A 12,711-nucleotide genomic window follows, 5' to 3' on the forward strand; every position below is an offset into this window, starting at 1 on the left:
TTGACCGGGTCCACTAGTGTATCTATACTTGTATACTATTATTATAAAGCTGAAGAGTTTGTTTGTTTGATTGAACGCGCTAATCTCAGGAACTACTGGTCCGATTTCAACAATTCTTTCTGTGTTAGATAGCCCATTTATCATGGAAGGCTATATATTATCCCCGTATTCCTACGGGAACGGGAACCACGCGGGTAAAACCGTGCGGCGTCAGCTACTAGATGTATATTAAAATACTGAGTACTTTTCCACGCCGTTTAAGCACATACAAAACAACATGAAATGTATTATAACCTTGCACCTTAATTTCGCCTTGGAATGGTTATCCACCTCATGTATTATATATAATGCCAATAAAATGTATGTAATATATGCGTAAATAATAAATTATTTAATCTACGCTTGAGCACAAAATACATAATAATACAAGGCAGACAGTAAAAGATATGGTATTGATTTCGGTATGTAGGTTGAATTAAAATGGCGATAGGTACCCCTTGGCTTGTGGGAGGCTTCGGCCGTGGCTAGTTACCACCCTACCGACAAAGACGTACCGCCACAGAACCAAGCGATTCCACCCTCTTCCTAACAATTAGCCCGCTTCCATCTTAGATTGCATCATCACTTACCATCAAGTGATATTGTAGTCGAAGGGCTCACTTGTAAAGAATAAAAATTAGGTACAATTAACAGAAAAGTATTCGCATGCTTCGTGGTTGCCCAAAAAATAAAAAAAAAAACTTTTTAACTTCTATACCCATAAAGAACGCAAAAAGAAGAATACGTTGAAAAACGAAATAGTAGCTCGTACACGGTTACTCTGCTAGGATTCGAACATTGGACTTTTTCCGCAATCGAACTAACTAGCCACGGAACCAATGAATAAACCAACTTCTGGGCTACAATCAATAGCTATCGGGAGATATTTGCAACATTGTTTAAGTAACTATTAGGCAAGGCGAGGGAAAAACTGCAAACAATAATAAGTTAGTCAAGGCTGAACCATTGCTCTCAAAGTATCTTGTAACTTGCTAGACGATGCAACAGTGCCTAGATTGTAGTGTTATAATCGGTAATTAACGGAAGGAAGCCATGCTTATTAATTATTATCGTATATCTGATGTTATATTTAAACAAGTTATTCTTGCATCTATATATCTATGTAGGTACCTTGCAAAATAGCAATATAGTATTCATCATCATCTCCTTACCCTTATCCCACTTAAGTGGGGTCGGAAAAATATGTCAATCTTCTCCATTCGTCTCTATTAATCGTTAACTCATCATCCACTCCGTTTACACACATGTCCTCTTTCACACAATCCAACCATCTCTTCTTTGGCCTTCCTCTCCTCTTATGTCCTTCCACTTGCACATTCAACATTTTTCTAGTAATATGACTTTCCTTCCTTTACATGTCCATACCAGGCTCACCTTCTACTCCTCAATTTTTCAATAGCAATATAGTAAATCGTATTAATTACGGCAAAGTTTTGTTGTTTTATCCCATATTAGCTGACGCTGCGCGGTTTCTCCCGCGTGGTTCCCGTTCCCGTAGGAATACAAGGATAGTATATAGCCTATAGCCTTCCTCGATAAATGGGCTGTCTAACAATGAAAGAAATTTCCAAATCGGACCGGTAGTTCCTGAGATTAGCGCGTTCAAACAAACAAACTCTTTAGCTTTATAATATTAGTATAGAAAGAATAGATACTACTTGTCTAATAATGTAAAACTCTATGTAAACTTTCAACCCCTATTTCACCCCCACTCATATTTTATTTTATTTTAAATAGTACACATGATTTTACAACAATAAAACTCAAAAGTTGAACGATTTATATATTAAAATAAACCTTAAACCCCTTTTTTACCTTTTTGAGAATAGTTTTGAATTAGTATGCAGTACACATACCAATGGGGATGATGACTAGGTTTGAATATATTGATTTTTTTGATACATTCGGGTAAATAGGGTCAATGTTAACTAATGTATATATAAAAAGCAAAGATTGTCTGGATATTTAAAGAATAAATGAGATTATAAAATTTCAAAATCTATTAAAAATCTTTTATCGTAATTCCATGAAAATTCATACAGTTTTAGCTTCCTTACATTAAATGTGACATTTTTTAATACATGAACTATAAACATAAACGCACAAATAACAAAGATATTAGTAATTTTGTTTGCACGCACATACAAATCTAACGATCATTACATTGCCTGCGACGTCATTAGTTCGTGCCATTTTGTATGGGGCGTTTTTCAGGGATCCGCGGCAGCGCCGCAAATCTGACCCTTTAAATCCCCATAGCTCCGAAAGTAATGATCGTAGATACCCTGTTCCTTTTACAAAATTGCTTTACTATTAGCGTACTCTTAATTTATATACAATTTAAAAAACTGTCATCATCCCTATTTTAACAAATGTAACTTGCAAAACTACAACCCCTATTTAACCCCTTGCTGATTTTATTTTCGCGACAAAAAGAACTCTCTAACCTTCTTGGTATTATGGTCTCAAATCGTGGCAAGTTTTATCAGTCAACAAAAAAACGGACAGACAGACAGTCAGAGAGACAAAAAAATCTTTTTTGCTTCGTATCGATTAAATAATGTCCCTCAACAAAATTTTTTCATAATATAAAAATATCAAAATATTTATTCATTTATACTTTATTTGTACACCACAACATAAGAATAAACAAATAACGAGACAGAAAAACGTATAGCACAGAAGTAGGATACAAAAGGCGGCCTTATCGCTATTAATTTCACCTGTTACACTTTTATTATAAGTATATAGTTTTTACCTTATGCGCTTGTTTCGTTTCGTCGATATAGTGGGTCGTTATTATAACTGTAGTACCATTCCTCGCTTGTTCTGCGAGGAACTCCCAGATTCTGAAAAAAATACAAAATTATTATCATCATTATTAACAACCCATATTCGGCTCACTGTTGAGCACGAGTCTCCTCTCAGAACGTGTAGATAACTTATAATCAATCTGTAGAGAGGTCAATTCTGTACATGAAATATATTTCCAAAATAACTCGTGATCGATACTGATGCCAAAAATGCAATCAGTAAAATTTTTGTCTGTCTGTCTGTTCGTTATAGAAACAAAAACTACTCGAGTGATTTTAACGAAACTTGATACAATTATTCTTCATACTCCTGGGCAGGTTATGGTATATTTTTCATCACGCTACGATCAATAGGAGCAGAGCAGTGAAGGGAAATGTTGGGAAAACGGGAGAAGTTACTCCATTTTTACAGCGATACTACTGTAAGGGCTGGATTAAAGAGGTCTAAGGGCGGACGAAGTCGCGGGCATCCGCTAGTTTAAAATAAGAACAAAATATCAATGAATGTCAAGTATCAAAGTAGTTGAAATCTCAAGTTATGAGAGAAAACAGGGACCCTATGAACGACAATATGTGACTACAGCGCCTTCATTTATTTACTACCCTATTGTGTCGCACTATACTTAACTATGATATAAGCATGGACTGACAAACAGCCTCTATAAAATGAGGTAAGTCTAGCTACTGCAGGCTCGCGAATTATCGGCTAGCGTGCTCTTAAGATCCATTAAGTGCTTACGTCATCCGATTGTGCAAACACGAAGATCAAAGAAACAATAATTGCCTTATTAAGAAACCATCAATAGGTAAACAGTTGTTAATAACATAATAATACAAATCTTCTCCAGCAACTTTGTCCAAGTAGTAAAAAATAAATTTGTATTTTTTAATTAATTCATCATATTTGATTGTCCCCTATAGGACTCAGTCCTTTATCATCATCTTTATCAGCCGATGGAAGTCCACTGCTGGACATCATGGATGGATTTCATGGATTTCCAAACAAAACGGTCTCGAGCCGCCAGCATCCAGCGGCTCCCTTCAACCCGCTTGATATCTTTGTTCCACCTAGTGGGGGGTCGACCAACACTGCGCTTTCTAGTGGGGGGTCGCCTTTTCAGCACCTTGGGACCCCAACGTCCATCTACCTGTCCATTGCTACTTCAGCTTCCTGACCTTCTGAAAAATCTTGCTGTTTAGCTCAATTTTAACATGATTGGAAAGAAGACTTAGTCTTTGACCCACCATACCGCTACAATTCGGGTTGACGGGCTTAGAGAGTTTAACTCTACGAGTATAACTATCACTAACATACTATTTGACTGATAATTACTGGGATCGACGACTTAATATGCCGTCTGAAAGACAGGTGTCTTCTATCAACTTCAAAACTCCGGGTAGTTTTTGGCTCATTATTAACAACCAAAATTCGGGTCACTGTTGAGCACGAGTCTCCTATCAGAATGAGAGTTGTTAGGCTAATAGTCCACCACGCTGGCCCAATATGGATTGGCAGACTTCTTTTTTGCTAACTTGTTATGAGTGGGAAGACAATCCACACCCCTTTCGGTTTCTACACGACATCGTACCAGAATGATAAATCGCTTAGCGGTACGTCTTTGTCGGTAGGGTGGTAACTAGCCACGGCTGAAGCCTCCCACCAGGCTAAAACATACACACATAGAGAATTAAGAAAATTCTCAGGTAGTTTTTCTCACGAGATGTTCTTCCTTCACCTTTTGAGACACGTATATATTTAATTTCTTAAAATCTACATAACTGAAAAGGTGCTTACCCCGGACCAGATTCGAAGCTACGCCCTTCGAATCAAAAGCAGAGGTCACATCCACTAGGCTATCAAGACTTTTATCTTAAAGCTCAGTATTTCATAACCAAGATTCAAACTTAGGACATCATGATCTAAAGTTAAATAGGTTAAACATCCAATCAATGGAGAGGGAACCACGAAGGGTAAGTAAGCACCTGATGACATTTGTTTCGTAGAATCTCAATTTCGTATCATGTGTCAACAACTTAAGTATGTCAAAGTTAGTAAATTAGCCTGCTGGGAAATAAACACTACCTACTATATGATATCAACACAGGGTTGTCACCGGATGACATTTTTACCTTTAATCTCAATTTTGATTAGTTACCATAAAAGACAGTTAATACGAAATCAAAATCGAAATTCATTTATTACAATTAGGCGTTGTTTACAAGCACTTTAGAAATGTCAAGTCATGTCATAATTTAATTTTAATTAATGGTGGTAATTATAGTCGAAAACTTAAAATTAAAGTTACGAGCTTAGACCATTAATGGTTTAAGGTTACGAGGGTTCTAAACGAGCCTTGGTCCGAGAAGAGCCCACAACAAACTCAGCCAAGGTTTCTTTTTGTTTAATTTTTTTTTCGTGTTGAGTAACTGCCGATGGCCCCTTGTCGACCACTACGGCGACGCCGGGGGGTTTGGAGGAGCGCAGAAGCATCGCCTGATGAGACCCGAAGGCTGAAATAAAGATAGAGGACGGAACGACTCTTTAAGGGATTCTCCGACTCTTCTATGAGACTCGGACCTTAGAGGCCCATTCGGGAGGGGGTAACCGTGACCTGAGTGAGTCCGGTCAAGCAGTGTCGGTCGTCATGTCATCGTCTGGATCGTAAAGTACTTTTGGGACCCATCTGCTTGCGTTTTAGCGCTAAGGTTGGGACAGTAGTTGCAGGCCTATACCACTAGTTGGTTGGGATGGATGGCAGCTCTGTCGAAATAGTTGCGAGAGAGCTGTTTCATGTAACTAGCTATTGAAGGTAAATCTAAATCTCTATGAGGTCGTTATTGCGTACAAACCACGGTGCGCCCGTGATTTGTCGCAGAAACCGGTTTTGCAATGTTTGGAGCGGCTTAAGGGTCGTTTTGGGACGGTGAGAAACACCACACTAGCGTAGGTTAAGATCGGACGGATCGTGGTTTTATAAAGCGTTAGCTTTGAACGGAGGGGTTTTTTTACCACGATTTTACAAACTTACCTTCGTACACAGACGTATAGTGCAGTTTAAACCAAGTTTTTTTTATCATTTATATACCTATCATTTACATAAAGACTTTCGTAGCTTGCGTTTATTAAGCACTTTGAACTTCGTGACTATTATTAACAATAGCTAATTGGTTTTCGTATATCCACTAAAGTTAGTGAATTGGCCGGTCGGTTATTAACATTAACATCTGATAGTGATCGTCACAAAATCAAATATCATCCTAAACCCACAAACCTACATAGGAGCAGTATGATGGGTCAAGCTCCATATCCTCTGTCCTACATGGAGACCAGGCACTGTAGTGGGACCGTTAAAATAGGCAAATGATGATTTTTTCATTTTAAGATTTAAATACAAAAACTGACATTAAGAATAAAGAGCAGTAATAATAATATAAATAATTAGGTATAATTGAACATTGTTAAATCACGCAACGAGATTTTTATGTAATTGTTATTATTCTCTCATGTATCTTATAGCATTGACACTCGGTTTTTTTCACCAACCAACAACACTTATAAAAGGCAAAAAAACTTATTTACAGAATTATAATTTACTAGCGGACGCCCGCGACTTCGTCCGCGTGGAATTTAGTTTTTTATAAATCCCTCGGGAACCATTGATTTTTCCGGGATAAAAAGTAGCCTATGTGTTAATCCAGGCTATAATATATCTTAATACCAAATTTCAGCTAATTCGGTTCAGTAGTTGAGGCGTGAAAGAGTAACAAACATTCATATCATCAAAATCATCAGTTTTCGCAAATCTCGGGAAACCATGGATTTTTTCGGGATAAAAAGTAGCATATGTGTTAATCCAGAGTATAATCTATTTCCATTCCAAATTTTAGCCAAATCGCTTCAGTAGTAGCGACGTTATAGAGTAACAAACATCCAAACATACATCCAAACAAACTTTTGCGTTTATAATATTAGTAGGATTAGTAGGATTTACTAGATTTTATTGTTATCATTATAATTACGTAATTTTATTCCAATCAGACAAATAAATTACAAAGAGCTACAAGTTTATTCCATCCCCCGCCCGGCCCGCGCGGACCATGGGGGTTGTTACGAACAAAGGCAAGCTATAGATCCCAAATAAGATTAGCAATTATTTTTAGGTGTATCTAGGTCAACAGCTAAGGTGTGTAGGAATTTGAAGAAGGTCAATACACTTTAAGCGACCTTGTGTGATTTCAAAATACCAATCGACAACATTTCGTGGACCTTAGGATTTTATAGAATTTCAATTTGTCATTGGCACAATAATTATTATTGAAGAATTTCAATAATTTATCATTTCATATTTATAACTAGCGGACGCCCGCGACTTCGTCCTCGCTTAGACCTCTTTAATCCATCCCTTACAGTAGTATCGCTGTAAAAATGGAGTAACTTCTCCCGTTTTCCCAACATTTCCCTTCACTGCTCTGCTCCTATTGATCGTAGCTTGATGAAAAGTACTATAACCTGCCCAGGAGTGAAGAATTATTGTATCAAGTTTCGTTAAAATCCGTCGAGTAGTTTTTGTTTCTATAACGAACATACAGACAGACAATGACAAAAGCTTTACTGATTGCATTTTTGGCATCAGTATCGATCATTAATCACCCCCTGATAGTCATTTTTGAAATATATTTCATGTACAGAATTGACCTCTCTACCTATAGTAAATCAAGTAGGTACTTAAAGATAATCACGTAAATTATGTTGAGTCAACTATTATTGTTTTGATAGTAGTTTCAGTCAATGGTCTCATAGCGAAAAGCTTCGACCAACACCTTAAGAAGCTTTCGCTTAACTGCTGGATCAAGGATCGGATACAGAAGGCAGTGATTTTTGAGACGGCGCGTATTGTGAGGAGGTTCCTCACTCTGGAGCCCTGACCACCGGTTGCTTGGGCACTCAAATGTCCCGCAGCGGGAGGGTTAGTTCTTTTTCTAAATTTTTAATAGTGTTTTGTATTTTATTTTATTAACATTGTTTAAAATTAAAAACCGGCCACATGCGTGTCGGGCCACGCGCAGAGTAGGGTTCCGTAGATTAAGTTAGCACTTTAATCCCCTATGTAATGCACTAAAATACCGATAACCATACCCAGCACCATGGGATAGACGATGAAAAATTCATCCTCACTTTGCATGTAAGGAAAGAACCCAAAAAAAAAACTTTTTTTGGGTTCTTTCTTTATATTCCGTTTGTTTGGGAAATATAAAAGAGTTGTTTTTATCCCAGCAGTTATTCTTTTATAATTAAGTACATAATTATTGAAGTCAAGCCTAATAAAAATATGTTTATTTTGCGCTAATTAGGCACTATATAACAAAATAATTAATGTGTGTAATAAATTGTTATATAATTGTAAGATCGAAGCGATAGATAAATAACTAAATGTTGTTTAGCTGTGTTAAAATTTACCCAGACTCGACAAGGTCGAGGGACCTTTATGTTTGCATATCTTATAGGCTGTGTATTTTGTTAAGTACTTACAAATTAATAATTTAAATACATATGTAATTTATCTGTGCTTTGTGGGTTTATCCATTGTTCTTGTAATAAAAATTAATAAAGACTATTTAATACCGGTGCGACCGAGCTTCGTACGGTGATTAAGTTTATAATCTTGGTTTTCGGAAAAAATATTTAAACCTACTCGTTGCTTTTATTTTTTTTTTTCTAATTGTGTGTTCCGTAGGTTCCATAATGGAACCATAGCGGCGTCACCGAGCGCAGAAGCACCACCGCAGGGTTATTATGTATTTCGGTGTACTTTTCAAAGTATGAGTCTTTGTAATCACCTAATATTGTGTTTTCAGCGAAATAACATAATAGGAATGATGACAGTTTTTTAAATTGTATATAAATTAGGAGTATGCTAATAGTACAGGGATTTAAAGGGTCAGATTTGCGGCGCTGCCGCGGATACCTGAAAAACGCCCCATACAAAATGGTATGATTTAATGACGTAGATTCATAATGATCGTTAGATTTGTATGGGCGGTCAAACAAAATTACTAATATCTTTGTTATTTGTGCGTTTATGTTTATAGTTCATATATTAAAAATGTCACATTTAATGCAGAAAGCTAAAACTGTTTGAATTTTCATCTAATTACGATAAAAAAAATTTAATAGATTTTGTAATTTTATAATCTTATTTATTTTGCAAATATCCAGACAATCTTTGCTTTTTATATATAAATTAGTTAACAATGACCTTATTTTTTTTTTACAAGTTGTCCTTGACGACAATCTCACCTGATGGTAAGTGATGATGCAATCTAAGATGGAAGCCGACTAACTTGTTAGGAGAAACAAACCTAGTCATCATCCCTATTATGGTAATTTTACGTGGAGTGGCATTGGTGTAGTAGACAGTAGTGGTAGAAGCAAGTATTAACGAAACGTTATTCCCATACATTTTTAATTTTTGAAGTGTTAGCGTTTGTAGAAAGAGAATAGACGTTCCACATGGTCCTTGTAAGGTCCCTGTTAAAGGTAAGTACATGGGAAGACTAATAGAAAGAGTTTCTACAAACGCTCGAAAACGTTTCGAAAACTAATAAAATATATTGGAATGACAGATCCAATCCACAGGCCACATGGCTAAGGCCCCAGGACTATCAACTGACAAATTCCAGCCTTCCCAAAATGAGGCAAGTCAGGTCATCGCAAGCTCTCGCTCCATAAGTTTACCAAATTAATTAGCATTACAGATTTCAAGAACAAATAAAAAGGCACACATAACTATAACAAGTTCTGTGAAGGATATGGCGACATGTTTATTTAAAATCAAGACCGCGGTGAGCCGAAAATATAATTTTAAAGGTACTGTCAGGTATTAGACACTAGCCGACACCCCGCGGTTTCACCCGCGTAGTTTCCGTTCCCGTGGGAATACGGGGATGAAATATAGATTGTAACACTCTGGAATAATGTGGCTTTCTATTGGTAAAAGGATTTTCCAAATCAGTTCCGTAGATCTTTATAATATTAGTTCAAAAGTATAGATTAGTACATTGGAGTTAAAATACTTTGAAAATAAAATAAATCGAGTGTTCTTAGACATGTTTGATGAAAATCGGTTGAGCCGTTTAAAAGTTGTGGGAGGTGAAAGTGGGGATGAATGACCGAATGTCTGCAAATACTCGAGTGTGGTCTCAAATGAACGCACTGAAAGAGAATATTGATGACTTGATTGAGAGTGTAATTAGTAATTTCATGACCTTCGGGCATGGATCGTAGATCGTTAGATGGGCCCCGAAGCGTCGCGGAATTGTCATTTCGCACGTTGAATACGTCATCACTCGTAACACTTTTCTCTTTTTCGTGTTGCGGCTTGTGTTTTTACACTTCCAAAATGAACACGAAGTCATAATTAAGGGATTATACATGAAAACAGTAAAATATTTTTTCAAGTTCATGTCTCTCATTGCATGCGCTTGTTGCGTACTAAGATAAGATGTGTGTGTGCACGTCTTTGAGTAATGAAATAACATTGTACGTCTTTTAATATAGCGGGGCCTATCTAACGATTTATATCGATGCCTTCCGGGGTTTTCAATTTTATGTTACAAGAACACTCACCGTTCTCTGAGCACTGGGTCCAATCCGACGGTCGGTTCATCCAATATCAGCAGTTCTGGTTCATGGACCAGCGCCGCAGCGAGTGAGACCCGCCTCTGTTGACCTCCAGATAGAGTCTTTATGAGCCTCCCTCCGCTGGGCAGTTCTAGCAAATTGGTCAGGAAGTCGAACCGCTCAGCCAGTTTCTTTGTCTTCATGCCGTATATTCTTCCGAAGTAGTAAACTGCATCGCGTACTGTGAATTCAGCTACTAAGGCGATGTCCTGGTTAAAAAAAAATTATATATCATCATCGTTATCTAATCCAATACATCATCTAATGCATGGCTGGTGGGAGGCTTCGGCCGTGGCTAGTTACCACCCTACCGGTAAAGACGTACCGCCAAGCGATTTAGCGTTCCGGAGCAATGTCGTGTAGAAACCGAATGGACTGTGAATTTTCATCCTCCTCCTAACAATTTAGCCCGCTTCCATCTTAGACTGCATCATCACTTACCATCAGGTGAGATTGTAGTCAAGGGCTAACTTGTAAATAATAAATAAATAAATAAAAAAAAAACATCTAATAATTATCTAATGCAAGGCAATAATCATTTTAAATTTCTATCACAATCATCATATCAGCCGATGGACGTCCACTGCAGGACATAGGTCTTTTGTAGGGACTTCCAAACATCACGATCCTAAGCCGCCTGCATCTAGCGAATCCCTGCGTCTCGCTTGATGTCGTCAATCCACCTGGTGGGGGGTCGTCCAACACTGCACTTACTAGTGTGGGGTCGCCATTCCAACACCCATTAGAACCCTAACGTTCATCGGCTCTACGAACTAGACGGAACGAGATAATATACCACGAAAGTAGGACAATGTGGCTGTATAATAACGGCTAATAATGTAGCTTTCCATTGAAGTGAAACAATTTTTAAAACCTACCTGTAAGTCGTAACAAAACAAACACACAATAAATGTCTATACTAACATTATAAAGCTGAAGAGTTTGTTTGTTTGGTTGAACGCGCTAATATCAGGAACTACTGGTCCGATATGAAAAATTATTTCAGTGTTAGATAGCCCATTTATCAAGGAAGGCTATAAGCTATATATTATCTCCGTATTACTACGGGAACGGGAACCACGCGGGTGCAACCGGGCGGTGTCAGCGAGTTAGTTATAAAAAGTCTTACTTGAGGCATATATCCGACCCTAGGTCCAGGAACACCACTGCCTTTCTCGCCAGGTTTACCCCCTAATACCCAGACCTCCCCGCTGTCCAGTTTCCGTCTACCGACTATACAGGAGAGGAGTGTGGTCTTGCCGCAGCCTGATGGACCTAGGAGGCCGTATCTGAAACATGATAATAGATAAATATTTTTAACTAAGATTCATCATCATCATAATTAACCCATATTTGGCTTACTGCTGAGCTCGAGTCTCCTCTCAGAATGAGAGGGGTAGGCCAATAGTCCACCACGCTGGCTCAATGCGGATTGGACTTCACACACGCAGAGAATTAAGAAAATTCTCTGGTATGACGGTTTCCACACGATGTTTTCACCGATTGAGACACGTGATATTTAATTTCTTAAAATGCACACAACTGTAAAAGTTGGAGGTGCATGCCCCGGACCAGATTCGAACCCACGCCCTCTGGAATTTCACCTGGTTTCACTGAGCAACCCTACACTACAGGCCTAGTGTGTATATTATATCATCCTACTATAATATTATAAACGCGAAAGTTTGTATGGATGTTTGGATGTTTGTTACTCTTTAACGCCGCTACTACTGAAGCGATTTGGCTGAAATTTGAAATGTAAGTGGCCGACTATTTTGCCTTGATACCTTATATTATTAAAATTATATATAGCTTGAGGAAAATGTAAGGTTGTTGGTTAACCAAATAAATAAAAAAAAGTCTACCATGTAAAACGTGATACTTACATTATACCCTTCTCAACTGTCATGTCCAAGTACTCAAGGACAGGTTTGTAGTCCGGTTTGTCCTTCTTCCCATAGTACTTGTAAGCCCTCTTGACCACCACGGCCGGGGCCGCCATCTTGTTTAGCCGGTCACTCACTACGCCAGCATTGTTCGTTTCTTTTTCTGTAACAAAGAATTTGCCGTTAGATCAGTTCTATGGTCACTAATTATTCTTAATATATTTAATTTCTTAAAATGCACACAACTGAAAAGTTGGAGGTGCATTCACCG

The 12,711-nt window shown here is 37.8% G+C and overlaps 1 protein-coding gene across 2 annotated transcripts in view; it reads right to left on the bottom strand.

Annotated features, from left to right (window-relative positions):
• The window catches only part of LOC112046230 (ABC transporter G family member 23), a 58,648-nt gene that overhangs the window by 18,339 nt on the left and 27,598 nt on the right, over window positions 1–12,711 (bottom strand). For both annotated transcript variants that reach the window (XM_024082805.2, XM_024082804.2), the window contains exons 2-5: window positions 12,441–12,603; window positions 11,684–11,843; window positions 10,501–10,763; window positions 2,819–2,909 (exon numbers count right to left, since the gene is read on the bottom strand). In XM_024082805.2, the coding sequence (XP_023938573.1) occupies window positions 2,819–2,909; window positions 10,501–10,763; window positions 11,684–11,843; window positions 12,441–12,556 (630 nt within the window). In that variant the 5' untranslated portion in view covers window positions 12,557–12,603. The remainder of the gene's footprint in view (window positions 1–2,818; window positions 2,910–10,500; window positions 10,764–11,683; window positions 11,844–12,440; window positions 12,604–12,711) is intronic.

Source organism: Bicyclus anynana, chromosome 24 (genome assembly GCF_947172395.1).
Source record: "Bicyclus anynana chromosome 24, ilBicAnyn1.1, whole genome shotgun sequence".
NCBI lineage: Eukaryota > Metazoa > Arthropoda > Insecta > Lepidoptera > Nymphalidae > Bicyclus > Bicyclus anynana.